General features: G+C 47.6%; 1 protein-coding gene across 3 annotated transcripts in view; it reads left to right on the forward strand.

Moving 5' to 3' along the window:
* Positions 1-3,142: 3,142 nt before the first annotated feature.
* Positions 3,143-27,211, forward strand: part of LOC127586341 (spectrin beta chain, non-erythrocytic 1-like) — a 146,234-nt gene continuing 122,165 nt past the window's right edge. For 2 of the 3 annotated variants that reach the window (XM_052044205.1, XM_052044207.1), the window contains exons 1-7: positions 3,143-3,577; positions 14,821-15,014; positions 21,349-21,500; positions 22,290-22,463; positions 22,897-22,988; positions 24,149-24,229; positions 26,609-26,724. In XM_052044205.1, the coding sequence (XP_051900165.1) occupies positions 14,867-15,014; positions 21,349-21,500; positions 22,290-22,463; positions 22,897-22,988; positions 24,149-24,229; positions 26,609-26,724 (763 nt within the window). In that variant the 5' untranslated portion in view covers positions 3,143-3,577; positions 14,821-14,866. The remainder of the gene's footprint in view (positions 3,578-14,820; positions 15,015-21,348; positions 21,501-22,289; positions 22,464-22,896; positions 22,989-24,148; positions 24,230-26,608; positions 26,725-27,211) is intronic. The other variant, XM_052044206.1, reaches the window with a different exon arrangement.

A 27,211-nucleotide genomic window follows, 5' to 3' on the forward strand; every position in this document is an offset into this window, starting at 1 on the left:
TCTGGCACTGTCGCACATTCTCCCTTTGAATGCACCGACTTCCCCTGGGTGCTCCTGTTTCCCTTCACAATCCCATGTAGATTAGCTGCTATAAATTGCCCCTAGTGTGTAGGTGAGTGGGAGAATCTAGGAGGAGTTAATGGGAATGTGGGGAGAATAAAATGGGAACAGTGGAAATGGGGGTTTGATAGTGCCAACTCAGTGGGCTGAAGGGCCTGTTTCCATGCCGTATGACTCTAAACGTTTTCAACCTTCAGTGACTACACTTCAGAATCAAGGTCATCCCATCTGTAGTGGAGCTGCAGTAACAGACAGTACTTACGACAAGCTCCAAGCCATCATCAACTCATTCACTGAAACAGGTGAGAGGAAGGGACTTGCAGTCAACATCTTCAAGTCACAGATCCCCTACCAACCTTCCCACCTAGCGCCAGAGACCTGAGTTCAATACTAACTTCTGGTATTGTCTGTGTGGAGTTTGCACGTACTCCGTGTGGCTTTTCTCTGGGCGCTCCGGTTTCCTCCCACATCCCAAAGGTGTGCAGTTTGAATAGGGTAACTGGCTGCTGTATTACCCCAAATGGCGATGGCTGGCGGGAGAATTGGGGAGGTGAGAGACAATAAGTTACAGAGAAATAACCGGGGGAATCAGTTTAATGTGAATGTTCTTCAGCCAGCATAGACTCAGTGGGCTGAATGGACTCATTCTATGTTGTGAGATAAAATACGTGAGCACTGCCGTCTAGCAATGAAAGTTCACCACGAGACCCTGGAAAACATGCATCATAGAGTGATATAGCACAGAAACAGGCCCTTTGGTCCAACTGGTCCATGCTGACCAAATTCCCATCCAAGCTAGTCCCATCTGACACCTCAGAGATCTTGGAAAACATTTCTTAGCGAAAGTGGACACCAATGATGAAATTCACCATCGCCTTTTGGTGAGTGAGCACAGCCCTCAGCCGTCTGAGGAAAAGGTTGCTTGACGATCAAGACCTCATACCTGGCACATGACTCTACCCTCATATGCTTCTGAGACCAGGACTACCTCCAACAACCACCACAAGGCATTGGAAAAAATGCGACCAACACTGTCTCTGCAAAATTGTCCCAATGTACTGGAAGGACAGGGAAACCAATAAAGTGTCCTGTCCCTGGCCAACATCCCCAATACTGAGGCCCCAGCTACACCTAATCAGCTGCACTGGGCAGGTACATTGCTCACATACTTGCTGCTAGGGTCCCTGAACCAGACTCTCTATTACGTGCTCTCTCAGGGTGCAGAGATCCAACAGATCTCCCCTCATCCACCGCTGCTTCAGAGAAAAGAGCCCAAGTTTGTCCAGCCTGATAGCACATGCCCTTTAATCCAGGCAGCATCCTGCTAAACCTCCTCTGCACCCTCTCAGAGAAGGGATTACCAAGCGGACAGAGGAAAAGATTCAAGGATGTCCTCCAAAATCCCTCGGAAAATATGTAAACTCCCCACTGACTCCTGGGAATCTCTGGCCCGTGACTGCTCAAAGTGGAGAAGAAGCTTTTGGGATGGTGTTGAGAACCTCAAGTCCATCCACTAGGGTTAGGGAGTCATGGAGATATGCAGCACAGAAACAGGCCCTTCGGCCCAACTCACCCTTGCTTACCAAGATGTCTACCTCAGCTAGTCCCATTTGCCCGTGTTTGGCCCATATCTCTCTGAATCCTTCCTATCCATGTACCTGTCCAAATGTCTTTTAGTTATTGTAATCGTACCCACGTCTGCCACTTCCTCCGGCAGCTCGTTCCATATACGCACCGCCCTCTGTGTGAAGAAGTTGCCCCTCAGTTCCCTTCTAAATCTTTCCTCTCTTGCCTTAAACCCATGCCCTGAAGTTTTAGACTCCCCTACCCTGGGAAAAAGACTGTGTGACCATCCACCTTATCTATGCCCCTCATAGAACATAGAGCAGTACAGCACAGAACAGGCCCTTCGGCCCACAATGCTGACATAGCTATTCCCTCCTACCTACAGAATGCCCATATCCCTCTATTTTCCTCTCATTCATGTGCTCACCCAAGCCCCTCTTAAAAGTCCCCAATGAATTTGCCTCCACCACCCTATCAGGCAACGCATTCCAGGCATCCACCACTCTCTCAGTAAAAACCGTACCCCTCATGTCTGTTCTGAACCTACCCCCTCTCACCTTAAATGCAACACCTCTGGTATTGGATCTCCCAATAATGGGAAAAGGATATTGCTTGTCCACCCTATCTATGCCCCTCATAATTTTATACACTTCCAACAGATCACCCCTCAGCCTCCGCCGCTCCAGAGAAAAGGGCCCAAGTTTGTCCAGCCTCTCCTGATAGCACATGTCCTCTAATCCAGGCAACATCCTGGTAAACCTCCTCTGCTCCCTCTCTAAACATCCTTCCTATAGTGAGGTGATCAGAATTGCACGTAATACTCTAAATGCAGCCTAACCAGACTTCTACAGAGATGCATCATAACTTCTTGACTCCTATACTCAGTGCCCGGATTGATAAATGCAAGCATTCCACAAGCCTTCTTAATCACCCTGTCTACCTGTGTAGCCACTTTCAATGAGCCATAGACTTATACCCCAAGGTTTCTCTGCTCTTCAACACTGTTAAGGGTCTTGCCCTTAAGAGTGTACTGCCTCCTGATATTAGTCCTACCATGATTTTATAAACCTCTATAAGGTCACCCCTCAGCCTCCTACACTCCAGGGAAAAAAATCCAAGCCTGTCTAGAATCTTCTTATAACTCAAGCCCTCCAGTCTGGGCAACATCCCGGTGAATTATTTCTGCACTCTTCCCATCCTTCCTGTAGCTGGACGACCAGAACTTCACACAAGACTCCAAGTGTGGTCCTACCAGCGACTTGTACAGCACATAGAAGTCCTGTGTAACTGGCAGTAGGAATACACCACTGCCCACTGCACCCACTCACCTGGTTATCCATCTCTTTCCTCATCTGGGGGTCTAGGGGTCCCACATTGGCCTCATCAGCTACCCCAGAACCCAAACCTCAGTAGGTAACAATTGGGAGTTCCTGACAGGGACGGGGAAGGCGCTATAGAAATGTAAGTCTTCATACCCATTCGGCTTTCTTCCCTTTTATCTCCAGCCCCACCGTGTCCCCAGTCCCTTGATGCCAGCCACTGGAGGGTGCGGTGCGGGGCGGGACCCGAGTGCCGCAGCGCCGTCCCGCAAACCCGTGCGTGTCCGGAGCGCAGCGGGCGGTGGTCTTAGCGGCTGCAGGTAGCGGCCGGAGTGGGTGAGTAAAGGGGCAAGGGCCGGGACCAGGTCCAGGTCCAGGTCAGCGGGGCGGGGTCTCCGCAAAAAAAATAATAAATCGTCCGCAAACGGGCCGGGGGTGACAGAGCGGGACGGTGTGTTGTCTGTTGTGCAGCGGTAGTGGCAGCAGCATTTTCCATCCGGATTCCCCCTCTCTCTGTGGCTCCAAACCCGCCGAATCTCCGCAACCCAGTGCGGAAAAAAAACTTCACCAGGATCCGCAGCCAGCCGCCGGATTTCAGCAGCTTGTGCTGGAAGCCTCTCCATCAACTGAGTGTAAGTGTGTGTGTGTGTGTGTGTGTGTGAAACCAGGGCAGTGTGTACAGTGTATTTTACAGCAGGTCCTTGCATTGAACAGGTTGGGAATATTAACCGAGGAAATGCATTGCTTGTCTGATGGATACAGCGAGAAATGTTCTTGCGGCCTCGCCTTAACCTTGCATTTAATGCAAAATAAGCCCTATTTCATTATTCCTTCTTTTTATTACCTTTCTTTTTTTTGCAAATTTAAAATTCCCTATTTTCCCCCTTCTTTGCAATTTTTTTTCTCCCTCCCTGGGCTCCCATTGTTTTATTTGGGAAAGATTGTTTCTATCCCCGTTGAAGCCATCAGGGGCATCGCCGGCAACTGAACGCTGAGCTGAGACACAATGGCTCCGTCGGTAGTACCGTGCCTGGAAGGTCCAGGCTTCTCAACATTTGCATCCGACCTGGGCCTAGAAATGCCTTTGCATAACTCCCAGACAGACAGTATACAATTGAAGACCAGCCCACGGTTCAGATCTTCAATATTGTTTTGTTCTGTCTGTGGAGGTCTGGTTTCTTTTGACGGGGTCTGGCATCATGTGGCATGTACTATCTGACCAACTGTGACTGGAATTCAACATTATCCTGTCATCAGCTAATGCCCCCAGTTCTGATCCTATGAAGGTTGTTGACAAAGCAAGCTGGACAAAACGAATGGCAGATGGAGTTTAATCCGGCCAAGTGTGAGGTGTTGTGAGGTGTAAAGGCATTGATGTACAGAGGGATATTGGGGTCCAAGTCCACAGCTCCCTAAAAGTGTCTGCACACGTTATAGGGTGGTAAAAACCATAAGGTATAGGAGCAGAATTAGGCCATTCGGCCCATCGAGTCTGCTCCGCCATTCAATCATGGCTGATTTTTTTAAAACCCCCTTCTCCCGCCTTTTCCCCATAACCCTTAACCCCCTCACCAATCAATCTCAGCCTTAAATACACCCATTGACTTGGCCTCTACAGCCCTCCATGGCAACGGATTCCACAGATTCACCACCCTCTGGCTGAAGAAATTCCTCCTCATCTCAGTTTTAAAGGGACGTCCCTTTATTCTGAGACTGTGCCCTCGGATCCTAGACTCTCCTAATGGAAACATCCTCTCCACGTCCACTGTATCCAGGCCTTTCAGCATCTGGTAGCTTTCAATGAGACACCCCTCGTCCTTCTGAACTCCTCTAAGTACAGGCCCAGAAACTTTCTCCAGGACCAGTGCATCCTTCCTTGGGTAGGGGGCCCAAAGTTGCTCACAAGACAGCAGAAGACATGCTTGCCTTTCTTAGTCAAGCCAAGTTATGTTGCAGCTCTATAAAACACTTGTTAGGCCGCATGTGGAGTATTGCATTCAACTCTGGTTGCCTCATTATAGGAAAGATGTGGAGGCTTTGGAGAGGGTGCAGAAGAGGTTTACCAGGATGCTGCCTGGATTAGAGGGCAGGTGCTATAAAGAGAGTTGGACAAACTTGAGTTGTTTTCTCTGGAGTGGCAGAGGCTGAGGGGAGACCTGATAGAAGTTTATAAGATTATGAGAGGCATAGATTAGACAGCTGGTATCTTTTTCCCAATATCAAAATGTCTAATACTAGAGAGCATGCAATTAAGGTGAGAGGGAGTAAGTTCAAAGGAGATGTGTGAGGCAAGTTTTTTTTTACACAGAAAGTGGTGGGTGCTGGAATGCGCTGCTGGGGTGGTGGTGGAGGCAGATACAATAGAGGCATCTAAGAGGCTCTTAGATAGGCACATGAATATTCAGGGTGGAGGGATATGGACCATGTGTAGACAGTAGGGATTAGTTTGGTTAGGCTTTTAATTACTAGTTCAATTAGTTTAGCAGAGGGCCTGTTCCTGTGCTGTACTCTTCCACGTTCTGTTGAAACAGCTGAAGATGAAACTGCCCTGAGGAAATGCTGTTGTGGTATCCTGGGGCTGGGATGATTGATTTCCAACAACCACAAGCACCTTTGTCTGAGGTCAAAGTCGAGTTTATTGCCATATGCACAAGAACATGTACGCGCAGGTGCAGTGAAAAACTTACTTGCAGCAGCATCTCAGGCACATAGCATTAGAGACACAACATTCACAAGAAAAACATAAATTATACAAGGAAGAACACAGAACAAAAAAAGTCCATTGTAGTGCCAAGTGGTCATAGTGTTGCCGTACTGAGGTTGTGCAGGTTGGTTCAAGAACCGAATGGTTGAAGGGAAGTAGCTGTTCTTGAACCTGGTGGTGTGGGACTTCAGGCTTCTGTACCTCCTGTCCGATGGTAGCTGTGAGAAGATGGCGTGGCCCAGATAGTGGGGGGCTTTGACACTAGATGTTGCCTTCTTGAGGTATGACTGCAGCCATTGACTATGACATTGGAGTGTTTACCCCTTGATGCCATTCAGTTTTATGAGGGCATTCTGATAGCAAGAGCAGTTGGACAGGAATTCAACTTTTTGGTCCATGTTTGGACCAAGGCTCCAATGACTTGTAGAGATACATGGCCTGGGTAAAAGCTAAACCAAGCACCTGTGAGCAGGTTATTAGAGAGTATGGTTGATTGCTTTGTCAATTGTTTCCATCACTTTGATCATTGATTGGGATCCAAAGAATAAAGCCCCAGCTTTTCCTGCCTCTCCTTATCACTCAAGCCCTCCAGACCTGGTATCATCCTTGTATTGACAGAATTTGGTGATGATGAAGCCCTTGTAAAAATACTGACATATTATGGGCACCCTATGTACTTGCTGCAAATACATTCTGCATTCAACAGGTCTCTGACATTATTGGGAATGGGGCCTCCTGCTCTCAGTTCCCAGGACCAGATTGGGCAGGATTGCAGAACTTTGGTCTGACCTATTAAATCTGAGATTACCTACTAGATTGGAAGTTCAGCACACATGTAATCCTGTGTTTTGTAAGAAAAGCAGAGATACTGGGGAGAAAAACAGCAGGTCAGGCAGCATCTGTTGGAATGAGAAACAGTCAACATTTCAGGTCTGTGACCCTTGGTTAGAACTGGGAAAGAGAGCTGGAAGTAGGTTTTCAGTAAGAGGGAAGGTGGGGGACTGATGCGTAGAACAAACGGAATGTCTGCGCTAGGACAAGCGAAATGGCTTGGGACAGTTATCAGCATTTTAGCTACTCTATCTTGTGTAATAAGTCGTAAATGTGATAGGGCTCACTGGCATTATGTGTGTGGGATAAGGAAAAAAAAGCATAAAATTGAAAAACTAAGCAGGTCAGGCAACATCTGTGCAAAGAAAAACAGTTAATATTTCAGATGAGGAACCCTTCATCAGAACTGAGAAAGAGAGGGAGAGATGTTAGTCTGGGCAGCAGTGAAATGAGGGTGAAGCCAGGGGAATATTTCTGAGTGGATACCTCCAGCAGATGGGATAAGGTGTTCTGGTTGTGTGATTTGTGGCTGGTATGGTTCTGATGTCCTGGGGTGTGTCCAGCAGGCCAGAGGGGAAAACATTAAAAGATAGCAGGTGGAAGAGATTTTTGTACAGGCAAGAGGAAAAGACCATGTTATCTAAAGTTAGAGAATTTGACCTGAAGCGTGGAAGGCTGCAATGTGCTCTGGCTTTCCACAGTTGGCATTCGTGAATGAACCGGCATTAATCCTCTGGTTTGATAAGAATGGTGGAGTTGGAGATATTCCAGGCCACGAGGTCAGAGTATGGGAAGAACATAGGAAGTTGAAGCAGGGGTTGTCGCTTGTGCCTGCTCCATCCCTCTGCCTCAACACCGTCCTCCAGCCCTATGTAGGGAAGGGGGTTAGGAAGGACGGTGCGTGGAGGGGAGGAGAACGATGAAATATTTGGGAGTTGAGAGGTCAGGGAAGGAGGGAGTGGCAGCGGGAATGCTTGGGGAGTTTGGAATGGGAGAGGGGAGAGGAACTATCCAAGGGTTAAACGAATGGGGAAGGCTGATGGTCAGCAGATACGCGAGGGTTGGCAGGGAAGAGGAGCGTGGTTAGCATCTCCTGAACTGCCGAGGACAGGAGCAGTGCAGTGTCACTGAGAAGGGAACATCCAGTAAAGGGATGTGTGAACCCCTGGTTGGAGAATGATCAACCCCCCACACCCCCACCTCCACTGGTGGGGGTGGAGACCAAGAATTCCTCCTGGATGAGGTGAGGGAGGAGGAAAGTGTTCTGGGATGCTGTGCTGGCTTGAAATCCCAACCGAAGGTATCTAAACCGATACCTTCAGTGTGCCCATGCGTCTACTGCTGGCCCTCCAGTTTCTCATCGAGTCGCAGAGCGATGCAGCACAGAAACAAGCCCTTCAGCCCACCAAGTCCATGCCAACCATCAACCACCCACTTACACTAATCCTACACTAACCCATTTTATCCTCTCCACGTTCCTAACACCACCCTCCCCTCCACCCTGCTCCAGATTCCACCACGCACCAGGGCTAATTAACCCACCAAAACACACGTCTTTGGGATGTGGGAGGAAACTGGAGAACTCAGCGGGGGGAGGGTAAGCCCACAGCGTCTCAGGAAGGACGTGCAAACTCCACACAGACAGCACCGGAGGTCACAGAGCTGTGAGGCAGTGGCTCCATTATCTGTGCCAAATGCACCTTGCCTGGGGAATGGTATCTCCTAGCACAGCATCAGTTTCCACATGTATTCCAGTCCCAGCCCCTCACTCCCTGCCACTGTGTGATACTAAGGCATACAGTTTACAAGCTCCAAGTCAGATATGACCCCAAGACAGTTTTGGACCACACGTCCATGCTCTCGTAATGTCACACTTCTGCCCCAGTGATCCTCATCCAGGCTTCTGTTACCTCTTGTTACAGTGTTCCCGTTGCTCCTGTGGTTAACCTCGTTCCTTCTACTCCAAACTTACACAGGACTCTGCCCTCGACTAACTTTCACCATTCTCTTTTCGCAAGCATTGTGCTTGCAAACCAGGTTGGCAGTGATTCAGCTGAAGCCTTCTCCATCCTTGTTTTCCAATCCCTCCATCCGTTTCCCTACAATCTGCTCTGCGCCAGCCATGGGAGATCAGGAGCCTGTTGCCCGCCCCCAAATCATTAGTTTCATGTCAAGAACTTGAGCACAAGATCTACTCTCAGATAGAAATATGAATGATAGAGAAACAGAGGGTTATGTGGGAGCGAAGGGTTAGATAGATCTTAGAGCAGGATAATATGTCAGCACATTGTGGGCCAAAGGGCCTGTACTGTGCTGTAATGTTCCATGTTCAGGCATTTGACAATTTAGTCTGGTACTGAAAGTCTGAGCTGCTGCCATTGAATGAGATGGGCACAGTAGCATAGCAGTTAGCGCGACGCTATTACAGCACCAGCGATTGTGATTCAATTCCTGTCGCTGTCTGTAAGGAGTTTGTACGTTCTCCCGTGTCCGCGTGGGTTTCCTCCGGGTGCTCCGGTTTTCTCCCACATTGCAAAGATGTATGGGTAGGTTAATTTGGGTTTAAGATGGGCAGTGCTGACTCATTGAGCCGGAAGGGCCTGTTACCATGCTGTAAATAAAATTTAAAATTTAAAGATTTAATGTTGTCCAAGGGTTGCTCTTCCCTTTGGTCTTTCTCCTACAGGAAGAATTGTCTAAACTGCCCTCCTTTCTGCCTTTCCTTTATTAGCTGCCTCGTATCCTTTGATTGGTTACTCTACAACATCCCTCCTGACCGTGTTCTTCAGAAGCCCCACACCTCCTCTTCCTCTTCCCCCTCCCGCTCTCCCCCCCCCCCCCCCCCCCCGACCATCCACCCAGTAGTACGGAAATCAAAGAAAACAGCAGATGCTGGAAATCTGAAATAAAACCAGAAAATGTCAGGGAACACTCAGCGGGATGCAGCATCTGTGGAGAGAGAAACAGAGCGAATATCTCAGGTCTAGAACTCTTCATCACTTCTGATCTGATCGGTCCCAGATCTGAAACATGAACTATTTCTCTCTCCACAGATGCTGCCTGACCTGAGCATTTTCTGCTGTTATTCTGCTGGCTGGTATCATTCCTGTCTCACTTAGTAAGGATGAATCTGGTATTTCAGTTGCCCTTATTTTCATATCAGTCATTGTGATTGGTTTTACACACGACATGATGGTTTCCCAAATGGCCTTTCCCGAGTCCCTTTTTAACATCTGGTTCATTTTCTCCACCATTCCCAAACCTTGGAGATGTTGGATTTCTGCTTAATGACCATTAGTTTACACATGGTCTGACTCCATCTGTGGCTCCCCATCAGAGTATCACTGCCCTGACCAATACGTTAGTTACCATGACAGTCATATAATTCCCCTTTGTTATTACAGTATAGATGGAATCTGATTAACCATTTCTGGTTTACAAGCTCACTTCCTTAATGAAGTACTATAAATAACACTGGCCACAAACAAACTCCTTTAAAACATCTGCATTTGATGTGATTAATTATTACCTGTCCTCAATCCCCAATGTTCCCATCCAAAATCTATATTTGTCTCTAATCTCAACTTTGATTTCTTTCTTCAATATTTTTATTAATTCCAAATAAAAAAATACAAAGTACATGAAACAAAAGAAAAAACAAAATGTTACAAAACACATGGTATTGAATCACACTTGAAATCACAATACTTCATATTAATAAACGTAAACAATAACTAATATTAATAAATTGGAATAATTTTATTACAAAAAATCTAACCCCACTACCAAAGCTGAAGCTGTTTGATTTAAAAAAAAGACAAAAATCATCACCCTAAAGACATTACAGATATTGGCCAATACTATTCTTCAAGCACCAAATCAGTGGTTTTGAAAGTAGTTCAAAAAAGGTAACTTTGATCTAATATACCCGTTTTGCATAGGCAGTTCAGTCATCTATGTCTTGCTCTCTCTCTCCATTAATTAATAATATGGTGCTATCAAGTAACTGCATGTCTGAGAGCCATGCTTGCTATAAACTCACCACCCATTTTCACAGCTTGTTCCCTCCCTCACAACCAAACCCACCTGCAAAGCTGCATATGTGAGATATCCTTCTGCATTCAGAGGCAATAGATAGGGAAAGTACTTAGTTACCTATTCTTAACTACACTTTTCTTAACTTATACATCAAAATCTGACTAAAATCTATTGGTAAGTTTAATCCTAGCCATGTTCCAAAATTTCCCGATTATATTGTGCCTTAGTTTAAAAATGGGAAAAGAGCAAAAACAGCCACATTCTATTGTCCGATTGGCTGTGCTGGTCAAAGTACATCCCTGCTTTCCCCAATTAAAACTCCATTCTCTGGTGTGCAGAATGAAATGGCTGTCATTGGAAAAGGTTAACTTCTCTGCACTCATCCGCAGTTGTGGCATTTAGAGCCGTAGAGTGAAGTTGTTACTGCAAATAAAACCAGAAAATGTCAGAAACACTCAGCAGGTCAGGCAACAACTGTGGAGAGAGAAACAGGGTCAGTGTTTTACACCCTTCATCAGAACTGAGAAAGATAAAAACAGTGAGGAGAGGGATCTGTTTCTTCACTGCCAATCCTGTCAGAATTTTGTAAGCTTTAAGGAGATCTTCTGACTTAAACTCTATAGAACATAGTTCCAGTCTACTCATTCTTGTATGGAAAACCTGCCATCCCTAGAAGTAGCCAGGTGTACCTTCACTGCATTTATCTCTGGCAAGTACATCCTTCCTTGTGTAGGGAGACCAAAACTGCAGAACACTCCAGGTGTGGTCTCATCAAGGCCCTATTCAATTGTAATAAGATTTCATGCTGTTTTAATCAAACCCTCTTGTTAAAAGCTAAGATATCATTTGCCCTTTCAAATGTCTGCTGCACTTGCATGTTGGTACGAGCCAATCAAGATCCCTTTGAACATAAACACTTTCCACTCTCACCATTCAACTGATGCGCGATTTTTCAGAATCAGGTTTATTATCACTGACGTATGTCATGAAATTTGTTGTTTTGTGGCAGCAGTACAGTGCACGATGTAAAGAATTAAAAAATACTAAGTTACAAAGATAAGTAAATAGTGCAAAAGAGGAATAACGAGGTAGTGTTCATGGGTTGATGGAACATTCAGAAATCTGATGGCGGTGGGGAAGAAGCTGTTCCTGAAACGTTGAGTGTGGGTCTTCAGGCTCTTGTACCTCCTCTCCGATGGTAGTAATGTGAAGAGGGCATGTCCCAGGTGGTGAGGGTCCTGAATGATGGATGATGTTTTGCTGTTGTCTAGGTGCTCCAAAGCCGAGTGGAGAGCCAGTAAGATTGAATCTGCTGTAGACCTGTTGTGGCAATAGGCAAATTGCAACAGGTCCAGGCCCTTGCTCAGCAGGAATTAATTCTAGCCGTGACCAACCTCAAAGCACTTCATTACAGTAGATGCGAGTGCTACTGGGTGATAGACATTGAGGCAGCTCACCCTGCTCTTCTTGGGCACTAGTATGATTGATGCCCTTTGAAGCAGGTGGGAACCTCTGACTGCAGCAGTGAAAGGTTGAAGATGTCCTTGACCACGCCGGAGAGTTGGTCAGCACAGATTTTCAGTACCCTGCCAGGTACACCATCAGGGCTTGATGCCTTGCGAGGGTTCACCCTCTTGAAGGATGTTCTGACGCCAGCCTCCAAGACAGAGATCTATAATGTATACCAAAGTGGATGACCTCACATCATAGTTCATTTGCCTTGTTCTCCCATATTCTCTCAGCTAGTCCACACCTCTTGAAGCCTCTCTACATCCTCCTCTCTATTCACGATTCCACCAAGTTTAATATTGTCTGCAAACTTGCAAATGTCCCATTTGGGTCCCTCAGCCAGATCATTGATGTAGATTGAGGACTAAGGACCAAGCACCAATCCCCAAGGCACCCCAGTAGTCGCAACCTGCCAACCCATTTTTTCCTGCACTGTTTGCTTTTTTCGTCCAACAACCAATTCTCAATCCATGTTGGGATATTACCCCCAATTCCATGTGCTCTAACCTTATTTACTAACCTTCTGTGTGGGAGCTTTAGGAAATCCAAATGCACCACATTCAGAGTCATGGATTCGTACATCCCACTGATTCTGCACCAACCAAACACCATTTACAATAATCCTACACCAAATCCATTTTTTATTCTTCCCACATTCCCATCAACTCCCTCAAATTCCACCACACACCTTCACATCAGGGACAATTCACAGTGGCCAATTAACCTACCAACCTGCACGTCTTTGGGAGGTGCGAGGAACCCTATGCAGTCACAGCGAGGATGTCCCAACTCCACATAGACAGCACTGGATGTCAGGATCAAACCTCCCTCTCTGGAGCTGGGAGGCAGCAGATCTACTAGCTGTGCCATTGTACTGCTCTCTACAGGTTCCCCCTTATCTATTCTACCAGTCACATCTTCAAATAGTCCAGTAAGTTAGCCAAACACAAGTTTTGTTTCATAAATCCATGTTTACTCTGCACAATCCTATAATTCTTTTCAAGGTATACTTCATTACTAATTCCAGCAGTTTCCCTACCACTGGCATTAGGCTAACAGATCAGTAGTTCCCCGTTTTCTCTTTCCTTCCTTAAATAGTGGGGTCCCACTTGTTACCCTCCAGTCCACAGGAACCAGCCCAGGATCTACAGAACCTTGGAAGATGACTACAGGAGCATCCACTTTCTCTAAAGCTACCTCTTTCAAAACTCTTCAATGTGGATAATCAAATCCATGGGATGTATTAGCTCTGCAGCTCACCAACTTCTGCAGCACTATTTTTCGATAAGTAGTGCCTTTAGTTCCTTGTTCTCACTAGACTCTTGGTGCTTTAAATATCCAGCAGGTTTCGTGTGTCTTCCATGAAGACAGAGGTAAAGTAATTGTTTAATTTCTGCCATTTTCTTATTCTCATTATAAATTCTCCTTTCTCTCTCTATAAGAGCCCTACACTTTCCCTAGCTAGTCTTTTCCTTTTAACATAAAGGTCTTACAATCTGTTTGATTTTTTCCCCCCATGTACACTCATACTCTAATTTGCCTTTCTTTATCAATTTCTTAGTCTTCTTGATGAGTTCTCAAATGCTCCCAATCATTAGGCCAGAGATCCCAAGAGACAATATCAGTCCAAAATAGAGTCCCAGACCAGCCGTCAGTTGTGGCAGGGCTCTCATGCCATAACGGGCGACGAAACAAAGTCAGGTAGCATCGTCGACAGTGCATCCCTTTCTGATGAGCTTAACACATTTTATGCACGTTTTGAACAGAAGAGGATCGGTATGTCACCACCCACCCCAATGGCCGCCAATGCAGTTGAACCCATGGTTACCGTTGAGGACAGAAGATCAGTCTTCCAGAGAGTGAACCTGCCGAAAGCATCTGACCCAGATGGAGTCTCTGGCCCTGTCCTCAGATCCTGTGCAGATCAGCTGGCGGGGGTATTTGCAAACATTGAACAACTTGCAGATGAACCCTTGATCTCCCAATCTACCTCATCATGGCCCCTGCACTTTAGTTGTCCACCTGCACTGCACTTTGTCACTGTAACACCTTTTTTTCCTTTTGTACTACCTTAATGTACATGTATATGGAATGATCTTCCTGGATAGCATGCAGACAAAAGCTTTTCACTGTATATTGGTGCACATGACAGTAATAAACCAATTACCAAGCTAAAGCAGTCCCTCTGAACCATCTCCCAGCCATGCATTCACCTACTCAGTCTCCTATCTCTTTGCGTAGTAGCATGCGGCACTGTGAGTAATCCTGAGATTACCACTGCTTCTAGCTCTCTAAACTCTACCTGTAGGATGTCCTATGTTTTTCTACCTCTGTTGTTGGGACCAATATAGAGCTTGACCTCTGGCTGTTCATCCTCCTCCAACTGGGTGCCTAGAACCAGGAGCAAAGTAAGGAGCAAAAAACAAACTGCTGGAGGAACTATCACTTGCCAGCTGTTGCCCCAACCCCCTTCCCCTCACCTCTTTATGAGGGGCTTATCTCCCTTCCTTTAGTCCAGATGAGGGGTCTCATCCCAAAATGTCCACTGTCCATTTCCCTCCACAGATGCTGCCGAACCCACTGAGTTCCTCCAGCAGATTGTGTGTTGCTCCAGGTTCCAGAATCTAGAGTCTCTTGTGTCTCAAGATAGGGGGCTGGCTGTTCATGACAGAAATGAGAAGAAATTTTCTTTGTCCAGAGGGTAGTGAATATATGGATCAGTCAAGGCAGAGTTCAGTATGTTTTTAAGATGCGTCCTATATCTTCAAGTAATTATTGCTTTACTTTTCTCAGATTCTGACCTCTACCTTCCACTCTGAGCCGTAGGATTTCTGACAAGATGTCATCCACAACCACAGACCTGGATAATATGGAGGTCCAAAGACAATACAACATCAACAGTTGCAGGGAAACCTCTGAGAGCCATCGGGAAGAGGAGCACAGCTCCTCCAAGCTTTTTGAATCCTCAAGGATTAAAGCACTGGCTGGTAAGTCACATGGAATTAAATCAAAACTCTCTGCAATTAATACAGCAAAACTTGTGAAGTCCTGACGGTCTGGCATCTGCCTTATGCATTCATCCAGAATGCGAGCCAGGGGTCCAGACCGCAAGTGAAGTGTGCAGCTGGGATCCGGACAGTGGGCTGGAGCCAGGATCGGAGTGTGGAATACCAGGGTTTGGGAACGTGGGTAGGTTTGTGGCTGGATCTGGGGTTTGGGAGGCTTGTATATTTCCCACTCTGTTTAAACTCACTGGTTCATTGGAAAATGTATTATACTACTGTATAACGTGGAAAAACAAGTGAAATAGAGTGTGTGTTTGGGTATTAATAGCAGTGACATCCAATAGTCTGAGAAATCTGCAGGTCCAGCACTATCAAGGTCCCAAGGGTGCTGGATTGTCAGAGTTTTACTGTACCCCCACCACCTGGGACAAGCATACCCCCACCTGGTGTGTGCTTGCTCAGAAAATAACTGCCCTCCCCTTTAATTACCTCACCCACCACAGGAGATACCCGTTGTAAGACAAGTTCAAAAAGTCTCAAAGGCAAGGAGTCAGAACACAGTCTTTGGAGTTAAAATGATTTGTTTACAAAGACAACATGGGACAGGATGAACAGGAGTGAATGCACACATACACAGGTGATCACAAACACAGGGGAAATGCAACAAGGGTGAGATGCATGCACACACAAAACAAACTGGGTACAAACAAATCAACAAGACGATGCTTGCCACCCCTCGACTCAGTGCAAGCATCGGGTCTCTGCTCCCAGGGATCCTTAACTAATTTGTCTTAAGCAGTACATAGCTTACCTCAGCATCCCTTAGATACAAGAGGCAGAACCAAGCATGTGGCACTGTTTATACTGCTGGAGGGCTGGGTGGTCCAGCCCAGGTAATTCGAATGAGCCAATGGCTCAGGGCCAGGTACAAAGGTGTTTACAGAGGCCAATGGTCAAGTGTGTGCACTAATGGGTGGGTGGAGCCAGACGTTGATTGACAGTGATGTGACTTTTGACCAGGTGGTCAATGGTGTCACGTGACAGCCATGACCCTTCACAATACAATACCATAACCTGTCCTGTAAATATCCCTGCCATACAGTAAATACACCCCCAGGCAAATCTTGGGCACCCATTAACACTCAGCTCCACTACAGCTACTTGCACTGTCAGTCCAATGTGGTTACGGTGTTGATCTCATTACCTGCTCACACGATGATATGTTCCCCTACTCTAGGGGCACACTCTCCTTCTCTACTGGCACACTGCCCTGCTTTCAGCAGGGAAGGAAGCTGGGTGGGTCATCAGCATAGAGGAACTCTGTCTGAAGAACGGGCTTGAATCTAGGTCAGCAATGGATGCATCAGAAGTTTGGATTGGTGGAACGGAGAAGTCCTTCCAACAGTGGATCCCACCCATTGCTGGTTACATTAGTGCATGCAAGAGGTGACACAGTAGACGATGCAGTGATGCAGCGAGTAGAGTTGCAGTCTCACGGCTCCAGTGACCCGGGTTCAATCCTGATCTCTGGCGTTGTCTGTGTGAAGTTTGCACGTTCTCCCTGTGACCGCGTGGGTGATAGAAGTTTATAAAATTATGAGAGGCATAAATAGGGTAGACAGCTGGTATCTTTTTCCCAGGAACGAAATGTCTAACACTAGAGGGCATGCATTTAATGTGAGAGGGGGTAAGTTCAAAGGAGATGTGCGGGGCAAGTTTTTTTTTACAGAGTGGTGGGTGCCTGGAATATGCTGCCAGGGGTGGTGGTGGAGGCAGATACAATAGAGACCTTTTAAGAGGCTCTTAGATAGTTCCATGAATGTGCGGGGAATGGAGGGATATGGACCATGTGCAGGCAGAAGGGATTAGTGTAATTGGGCATCATCAGTTTAGTAATTAGTTTGGCACAACATGGTGGGCCGAAGGGCCTGTTCCTGTGTTGTGTTGATGTGAGCTCATTGATAGGTAAAGTGGGCTCAGACTAGTTGCTGAGGTTTATTTTGCTGTTACTTTTGACATAAATCTTTATTTTTCCTCTCCCATCACAAGAGGATGAAAAAAGAGTAGAATATGTTTATCGTACTTAAAAAAAACCTTTGATATTTGGAGTCTGGTTTATTTGTAAGAATGATAATGTACCCACTCTGGAATCCTTCTGAGTATCCCACAAAGTGAGCTAGATGTGTTGAAGACCCTCGGTAGAGGTTGGGAAGCTTGCACTGCTAACCCAAAGGCTGGGAGATCCCCCACTGTCAGTGGTGTGACAGGTGACCAGCTTCAGCCAATGGGCAGTCAGAAGTCACCTGGTTGGTGATCACCTCGGGCAGTCCACTACCTGCTGGTCATGTGTTCTTGCCCAACGCACACAAAATGCTGGAGGAACTCAGCAGGTCAGGCAGCATCTATGGAGGCAAATGAACAGTCGGCGTTCGGGCCGAGACCCTTCATCAGGACTGGCAAGGAAGAGGGCAGAAGCCAGAATAAAAGGGGAGGGGGAGGAGCACGAACTGGCAGGTGACCTGGCCCATTGCCTTTTTCCACCTGAAGCTGGTAGTTCACACACCAGACAAATGGTACACTGCTGCAGAGAGAAGAGCTGCTGCCTCTCTGCTCCAGCGATTCGGGTTCAATCCTGACCTCCGTGCTGTCTGTGTGGAGTTTGCACATTCTCTGTACGGTTGCATGGGTTTCCTCCAGGTGCTCCAGTTTCCTCCCACATCCCAAAGATGCACGAGTGTATTGTGGAGGGTCGTGGCTGTCTCGTGACAGCACTGCCCACTACCTGGTTGGAAGACACAGCACTGCCAATCAAGGTTTGGCTCTGCCCCACCCGTCAGCACACACCTGACCATTGGCCTTTGTAAATTATCTGGGCTGGACCCCCCAGCCCTCCAGCTCTATAAAGGGCACCATATGTGCTCGGCTCTTTCTCTTTGCCATCTTCAAGGGATCACCCTGCTTCACTCCAGGCTGAGGACCGTGGAACAGTGCTGGAGGAATCATTGGTGAGGTGTGCACTGTTTAAGGGTTGGGAGCGTTTTAGTTAGTGTCCCTAGTAGCACAGAGCTGTGCCTGCACTGAGTCAAGGGGTGGCGGGTATCGTATTGTTTTTCCTTGATTGTATGTACCTAGTTTGGTGTGTGTGTGTGTGTGTGTGTGTGTGTGTGTGTGTGTGTGTGTGTACTTTACCCCCAGTGCGATTTCCTCACGCTCTTCATAAACTGACTGCATGTGTGTGTGTGTTATTCCTGTTACCATTTTCCCACGCTTGTCTTTTGTAAATAAAATCGTTTACTGCCAGACTGTGTTCAGAGTCCTTGCTTTTGAGACCCATCGAATTTTTTTTCTCACTCATAACAGTGGGTTGGTAGGTTAATTGCCTGTTGTAAATTGTGTAGGTGTGTGGTAGAGTCTGGGGGAAGCTGATGGGAATGTGGGGAGAACAAAATGGGTTAAGGTAGGATGAGTGTAACGGGGTGTTTGACAGTCAGCATGGGCTTGGTGGGCCTGTCTCTGTGCTGCTTCTCTCTGTGACTGTTCGACAAATGTGGCCAATCTTCACAATTGCTTGTGATAAACCTTGCCAGTGCAAGACACAGTGAGTGTACTGGGTATTACAGAGAAGTGCCAACCACCATCTCAGGGCTTAAATATAACTGGGGGCTAGAGAGCTTTGGACTTTTTTCCATAGGATTTTCAAAAATAAAGGCATTTTTAATTGCTTTAAATGTATTGTGTCACTGCAAGTTAAAAAGGCTGTATGTTACATTGTTTAATAGAGCATCCTTGCACAAGTCAAGTCGAGTTTATTGTCATATGCATGGAGATATACAGGTACAATGAAAAACTTGCAGCAGCATCATAGGCACCTAGTTCCAGACAACACATGGAACACAGTGAAGAAAAGAAAGACTGTGCAAAACATGACACTAGTGCAAAAAAACGACAAGTCCATGGTAGTGCGAGAGGTGGTCCATAGTGTTCCGTTGCTGAGGTAGGGTTAGGGTTGTGCAGGTCAGTTCAAGAACCTGATGGTTGTAGGGAAGTAGCTGTTCCTGAACCTGGTGGCATGGGACTTTAGGCTTCTGTACCTCCTGCCCGACCTTGTCAATCGAAGCGATTGCTTGTCAATTTCCACTGGCCGCCTGCGGTGAAACTAGCAGCCTGTGTTCTTGAGAGGACAATGTGTCTGATCACTGCAGGGAGGTTACATGGAAATGTTTTTTCCCCAAGACAGAAAGCTTTTTTTTCTGCTTGTCAGCTTCCAAAGTAACTCTTAAGTAGTTCTCTAGTTCCCGATAGAAATCACATTATAACCAATGTGGCCCGTGTAATACAAATAGTGTACTCTAATTCATCAATTGCTTTCTATCCAATTCACATTAAAGTCAAAGTTAAAACGAGTTTATTGTCATCTGCACAAGGACATGTATGTACAAGTGCAATGAAAAACTTGCTTGCAGCAGCATCACAGGCACATAGTGTCACATAAGCAGCATTCACAAGAAAAGCATAAATTAAGCTACCTGTATTTCTAATTGTGCTGTTAATTCACCTACCTAGTTTTCGAATGCTATATGCATTTTAATAAAGAGCCCTCAATCTCGCTTTTGTAACATTTTTTGCCTGCTCTCACTTGAAATAGAGAGATACTCTAATGTATGCACTGCTCCTTTCTGCCAAGTGCTTAAGCAGTATTAACAAACAAGATGCTGGAGGAACTCAGCGGGTCAGGCAGCATCTGTGGAGGGAAATGGACAGTCAAATTTTTGGGTCGAGACCCTTTATCTGGACTGAAAGATAAAAGGGGAGATACCCAGTATGAAGGGGTGGAGCAAGAGCTGGCAGGTGACAGGTGGATCCAGGTGAATGGGGGTTGATAGGCAGATGGAGTGTGGAAATAGCGATGGGGGCTTGGAGGTGAGAGGTGGAGGCAACAAAGGGTTGCAGATGGTGGAATCTGATAGGAGAGGAAGGTGGAGCATGGAATCAAGGGAGAGAGGTGAGGAACCAGTGGGAGGAGTGTGTGGGTGATGGGTAGGGAGGGGAAAGAGAAGGTGATGGGGGCCAGGTGGATCAGGAGGAGAGAAAAGGGGACAGAGGGGGAGCAGTTTACCTGAAATTGGAGAATTTGATGTTCATGCTGTCAAGTTGTAGACCACCCAGGCGGAATACGAGGCCCTGTTCCTCTAGTTTGCATTTAGCCTCACCCTGGCAGTAGAGGAGGCTGAGGACCGATGCATCAGTGTGGGAATGGGGAGGACAATTAAAATGGCTGGCAACCGGGAGCTCCAGATGGCCATGGCCACGGCGGATGGAGCGCAGGTACTTGGCAAAGCGGTCACCCCATCTGCGTCTGGTCGCACCGATGCAGAGGAGACCACGTTGGGAGCACCGGATCCAGTAAGTAACGCCAGCAGAGGTGCACGTGAGCGACTGCCTCTCCTGGGAGAGCTGTTTAGGGCCATGGATGGTGTTTAGGGAGGAGGTCTCAGGGCAGGTGTTGCACCCCCTACAGGGGAAAGTGCATTTGGATGTCTAGGCTTTCGCTGGAGCAAATCGCAGCTCACAGAAGAGTTGACGACCACAGTGAGAGGTGGTCTTAGACTTCGTTCCAGCTGCCATTCACTGCCTTGGGGCCCAAACTGCCTGCACTGGTGGGACATTGGCAGAATTACATGGGACCCAGTAGCATTGGAAAGGGTGCAGAGGATTTACCAGGATGCTGCCTGGTTTAGAGAGGATGCATTATGAGGAGAGACTAAGGGAGCTAGGGCTTTATTCTTTGGAGAGAAGGAGGATGAGAGGAGACATGATAGAGGTGTACAAAATATTAAGAGGAATAGACAGAGTAGACAGCCAGTGCCTCTTTCCCAAGGCACCAATGCTCAATACAAGAGGGCATGGCTTTAAAGTAATGGGTGGGAAGTTCAAGGGAGATATCAGAGGGAGGTTTTTTACCCAGCGAGTGGTTGGGGCATGGAATGTGCTGCCTGGGGCGGTGGTGGAGGCAGGTACATTGGTCAAATTGAAGAGATTACTGGATAAGCATATGGAAGAATTTAAAATAGAGGGATATGTGGGGGGAGGGGGGTTAGATAGTATTAGGCGAGGTTTAAAGGTCGGCACAACATTGTGGGCCAACGGGCCTGTATTATGCTGTACTGTTCTATGTATGTTCTGAGTCTGCCCAGAAGCATCCTGAACACTGGTACTCTCTGTAAGCTGTCGGCACTCTGAGCATGCCTAGTACTGGCCCCCTCACTGCACAGCCTCAGTGTTTTAACCGCACCCTTTCCTTGCCTCCCCCTCACAGATGAGCGTGACGCCGTCCAGAAGAAGACCTTCACCAAGTGGGTGAACTCCCACCTGGCGCGGGCGCTGTGCCAAATCACGGACCTTTACGTGGACCTCCGCGACGGCTGTGTCCTGACCAAACTGCTGGAGGTTCTATCGGGGGAGCAGCTGGTGCGTTGACATTCGGGGTGCCTGCTGAGCGTCCTGGTGCCCTTCTGGGGAAGGATTTGGGGAGAGAGCAGGAAGTGGATGGGTGCGGATGGAGTTGGGGAATGAGGCCTGGGGGACAAGGGAGATGGGAAATGGAAAGATTTGAGGAGGAGAAGAGGATGATGGAGAGAGAGTGTGGAAGAATGGGGAGGGGAATGAGAAATGGGTGAGGGGAGTTACTGCTGCTGCCTCACAGCTCTAGGGACTCTGGTTCAATCCTGACCTCCGGTGCTGTCTGTGTGGAGTTTGCACGTTCTCCCTGTGACTGGGTGGGTTTCCCCCCGGGTGCTCCGGTTTCCTCCCACATCCCAAAGACGTGCTGGTAGGTTAATTGGCTGCAGTAAATTAACCTTAAGTGTAGATTAATGGCAAAAAAGAATTAAAAGGGAGTTGACGGGGCATGTGATGAAGAATAAACTGAAAGGCTGCAGGGAACTAAGGAGAGGGGGATTGGGATTAATGGATCTGCTCCTTGGGAGCTGTCATGGATACAATGGGTTGAATGGCCTGTGTCACTAGGTATGGGGAGGGTGATGATTTCTCTGCTGTAACAGTTTTTTGAATTATTAACGTTTGGCATCATTTGTGCGTTGAGTGAGTGGCCCTCAGTTCAGTTCAGGTTGGGGAGGCAAGATGTAGTCTGAGATACACCAGGGTTGAGCCAGTGTTGGTGTGTCTCTGATCCACTCGGATGGAGTCGTTTGTCATCGACGGGTGAGCTCGACTGACGCCCCTCTTTCTCTTGCCTAGCCCAAGCCGACCCGGGGTCGGATGCGAATCCATTCACTGGAGAACGTGGACAAGGCCCTCCAGTTCCTGAAGGAGCAGCGGGTTCACCTGGAGAATGTGGGGTCCCACGACATCGTGGACGGGAACCACCGTCTCACCCTCGGCCTCATCTGGACCATCATCCTCCGGTTTCAGGTGCGGAGAGCCCGACAGCCTCTGCTGGCAGGTTGATGCTGCTGCACTGGGGGTCATCTCGGGTGGAAGGAAAGGGTCACCGATACCTTGCAGTAGGATCAGGAGGTGAGGGGTGCAGGGGGAAGGTGTTGAGGGTAGCCCAAGGTGCATAGCTGAGAAGAAGGGTGTTCAAGGGGCTTGAAAGGCACTGGTGGGTGAAGGACCTGGGCAAAAGCTGGGTCCTGGCAGGGGGAGGGAGGGGGTGCGATAAAGGACTGGTGGGTTGGAACTACTGGGGGAGCAGGGGTTGGGGAGAGGATTGAAGACCAAGGGGGGAGCTGTGTTTTGCTGTATAAGGGTTGGAAAAGAAGGTCGTACCTATAGAGGGAGGCGACGAATGAATCCCGGATTAACCTCACCTCCCATCCATCCTCTGTTGATTTCTACGGATTAGATACAGGTGATCAAAATTGAAACGGAAGATAACCGTGAGACTCGGTCAGCCAAAGACGCTCTGCTGCTCTGGTGTCAGATGAAGACGGCAGGGTGAGTGATTGGAGGGTGGGGTTTATCAGACCGCTTCACAGGTCTCATCGGTCTTGGAGGGGGTGGTGATGGAAGCACCCACCCATTTCTCGTCGCCAGAGTTTCCAAACAGGGTGCTCAGATTATCGGCTGTGCAATGGATACATCGATTGGTGCTGCGCCCATCAGTTGCTCACCTGCACAGCCGCCGCGATTGGAGGAGTATTGATCGATCGATTGGTGACCACCAGACATGCCATTCGGGGTTTGACCCTGGTCAGAGGGTGTGGGGCTGTGGCTGGTCAGTGGGAATTACTGATGAATATTTCACTGCCATCGTGATACATGTTTTGTTGGGTTGCCCAATGGATGGTCAGCATGCACTATGTACAAAAGAGAACGGGCCACGTTTAAACAACAGACGTGGCTGAGAATTGGGAGAGGAATGTGACTGTGTACTGCAGCATTTCGTGTGCACCGCACAACTGAATTACAAAGCAAATTGTGGTCTTCACCTTGCAGGTTGCAAAGCCTGTGCTTGTCCTTTCGTCCCTCCCCGTGGCTGCTAACGCAGGGACACCTGCGCGGGCACCACGGGCATCCAGCACAACACAACACGTGCCTGGGTGCCAGTTCCTGTTGATCGCATTTGGCACGGATGTAGTCCACAGGTGGCCTGGGCTCCTGGTGCAGGGACAAGCCTTCAGCTGGCATCTGGGGTCTCCTTGGTGTTAGGCAGAGGGCCGTCGAGCTCGTTTTAGTAAGACCCTCTTTCACAAAGGCAGACCCTGCTGGCGACTGTCCCCCAGGACTGTAACCCCCACCCATCTCCTCCCAGCTGGTCACAATTTCCACACCAGCCCCTCCCAACCCATTCACTACCCAAACCCACTGGTCCCCCCTTCCCACCCCACAGACCCACAAACCAACAGGTTTTGTGTTCCTGAAATAATAAAAAAAAACAGGAAATGCTGGAAATACTCAGCAGGTCAGGCAGCATCTGTGGAAGGAGAAACCATTAATGTTTCAGATCTTCTGCAGAACTAGAAAAGTTAGAAAAGTTAGAGCAGAGCATATAGAGGGAAGTTCAAAGTGCACAATACTCTTGCCATAGATTAAATCTGCCTATTCGGGCACCAAGCAACATCTAGGCCTAAATATTTTTGATTGCTTGTCAACAGATATCCTGGCGTGAACATCCAGAACTTCACCAGCAGCTGGAGGGACGGACTTGCATTTAATGCGCTCATCCACAAGCACAGGTGCGGGGCACAAGGCTGGTGGGTGGTTCGCTGAGGTCTGGGCGAATGAGGTTTGGAACCTGGGGGCAAGAAGGTTGTACCTGGAGCCTTGGAACTTGGGTTCGACGGTCTCTGCGGTCTGTGTTCTGGGGTTTGGAGGCAGATGAGCACTCAGCTCCCTGCTTCCAAACCCCAGAACATGGGACACACCAAATCCCAGACATCGAGTGTTTTTGGCTGGGGTTTGGGCTGGGTCTTGTGTCAGGGATGACTCTATGGGCATTGGTGTTTGGATCGTTGAAATCATAGGAAAGTTACAACCCGGACATTGACTCCTTGTCAAATGAGTCCAAGTCAAAACAGAGCTCCCCAGTGTAATTGCACCTTCCAGCACTGGGTCCATGGTCCTTCAAGTCCAGGCTCTTTAAGGTCATATCCAAGTGTTTCAATGTGGCAAGGGTTTCTGCCTCTCCCACATTAAAACAAAATCCACATCTCTCCTCTAATTCCAAAATTACTTTAATTTTTGGGGTATCTTTTAAGGGAAATTTAGCCCCCTAATTAGTTTAAAACAAAATCCACATCTCTCCTCTCATCTTCCTCATTTCTAAAGAAAGCAAGCCCAGACTGCACAACCCAAATTTAGCTGCAATTTTCCAAAACTTGCAACATTCTCGTAAATCTCCTCTGCATCCTCTCTGATGCCGACACGTCCAGAACTGTACCCAGTGCTCAAGCTGTAGGCTGACTGGTGTTGTATATAATTTCAGTGTAATCTACCTGCCCTTGCATCCTGTGCCTCAGCTAATACGTAAATGGAATCATCCTATGCACTTTTTTAGTCACCTTATCAACTTGTCCTGCTAACTTTAAGGATCTGTGGACATACTCAGAAGTCCCCCTATTCTTCCACACCATTCAATATCCTCTCTAAACCTATGTCTTCTAGTTTTTGACATCTCTATTATGGGGAAAAGTTTCCTCCTCTCTGCCCTATCTATGCCGCTCATATTTTTGTATACCCTCGTCAGCTCCAAGGATATCAAACCCAATATAACTGGGATAATGGGGAAGAGGTTTAGAAGGATCTAAGGAAGAACTTTCACCCAGCGGGTGGTTGGAATCGGGAATGCTCTCCCTGAGTTGATGGTGGAGGCAGGCACTCTCAGAAATGTAAGTATCTAAAGGAGTACTTCAGAGAACTTGGTGAAACAGACAAGATCATGAGGGGTCTGGACAGAGTGCATGTGGAGAGCATGTCTCCTCCTGTGGTTGAATCTAGAACTAGAGGTTCCAATTTCAAAATATCAGGGTACACAAGACAGATGAAGGTCCTGCTCCAAAAGATTGTGCATGTTTGGAACTCCTCCATAAAGAATGAAGTAAACAGAGTCTTTGAATATTTTTAAGACAGAATCAGATAGATTCTTGATAAGCAAGGGGGTGAAAGCTTATCAGAATCAGGTTTATTATCACTGACATGTGTCGTGAAATTTGTTGTTTTGCGGCAGCAGTACAGTGCAAGACACCAAGACATAAAAAATTACTATAATTTCAAAACAAAATAATGCAAAAGGTGAATAATGAGGCAGTGTTCATGGGCCGTTCAGAAATCTGATGGCGGAGGGGAAGAAGCTGTTCCTGAAGTGTTGAGTGTGGGTCTTTGGGCTCCTGTACCTCCTCCCCGATGGTAGTAACGTGACGAAGGCATGTCCCGGGTGGTGAGGGTCCTTAATGATGGATGCCGCCTTCTTGAGGCACCGTCTACAAGCCTCTGCAGCCTCTTTCCATCCTGCACATTGGAGCCTCCATACCAGGTGGTAATGCAACCAGTCAGAATGCTCTCCACCGTACATAGTGTAACGCTATTACAGCACCAGCGACCCGGGTTCAATTCCTGCCGCTGTCTGTAAGGAGTTTGTATGTTCTCCCCGTGTCTGCTTGGGTTTCCTCTGGTTTCCTCCCACCTTCCATTGACGTACGGGTTAGGAAGTTGTGGACATGCTATGTTGGCGCTGGAAGCATGGCGACACGTGGGCTGCCCCCCAGAACATCTATGCAAAAAGATGCATTTCACCGTGTGTTTTGATGTACATGTGAGTAATCAAGGTATCTGTAGAAATTTGCAAGAAGTATTGCAGACAGATGGGAATATAGGGTTGAGGTTGCAATCAAGTCAACCATAATCTTATTTAGTGGTAGGGTGTTCAGGAGCTGGGTGACCTACTCCTGTTCCTAATTTGTTTGCTCAAAATGTCCCTATTTCCCTCATCCTGTATCCTCCATGTTCCACTGATCCTAAGCTGCGTCTCCTCGATACCCCTGTCATGTCTGTATCACTGAATCAAGGTAGACCTCTAGATTTTGTTGATGTAATAAGCTGTCTGTTTGACATTTCAGGCAAGACCTTGTTGACTTCAGCAAGCTGCAGAAGTCCAATTCGACCTTCAACCTCCAGCAGGCATTCAGTGTGGCCGAGCAGAGGCTGGGAGTTGCTAAGCTGCTGGATCCTGAAGGTACGTCTCAGCAACCTGCTGCCAATCAGCTCGCTGTAACATCTCCCTGGGTGAGGGTCGGTCTCGGTTAGGGCATTGCTGATCTACGTTGGGCTGTGGGGTTGTGCGGGTGCTCAGTCACAATGCATCGCATGATCAAGCTACTGATTACCCATCGACATTAAATACCAGTCCCTCATGCCCAAAAATCCATGTTGTCCCTGCCCTGGGACTGTATTGTAGGTAGTGCAGTGGGAGCTTTAGTCTGTGTCTAACCTGTGCTGTTCCTGCCCTGGGAGTGTGTGATGGGACAGTGTAGAGGGAGCTTTACTCTGTGTCTACCCCGTGCTGTTCCTGCCCTGGGAGTGTGTGATGGGACAGTGTAGAGGGAGCTTCACTCTCAATCTCACCGTTTTTAATCTTGATTCCCTCATTTCCATTTTGTGTGTGTTTTTGTTGCTTCAAAATAAGATGATATCAAGCATCAATGAAACTTAAATAAATATGT

This window comes from Pristis pectinata, chromosome 35, assembly GCF_009764475.1.
Source record: "Pristis pectinata isolate sPriPec2 chromosome 35, sPriPec2.1.pri, whole genome shotgun sequence".
In the NCBI taxonomy this organism is placed as follows: domain Eukaryota; kingdom Metazoa; phylum Chordata; class Chondrichthyes; order Rhinopristiformes; family Pristidae; genus Pristis; species Pristis pectinata.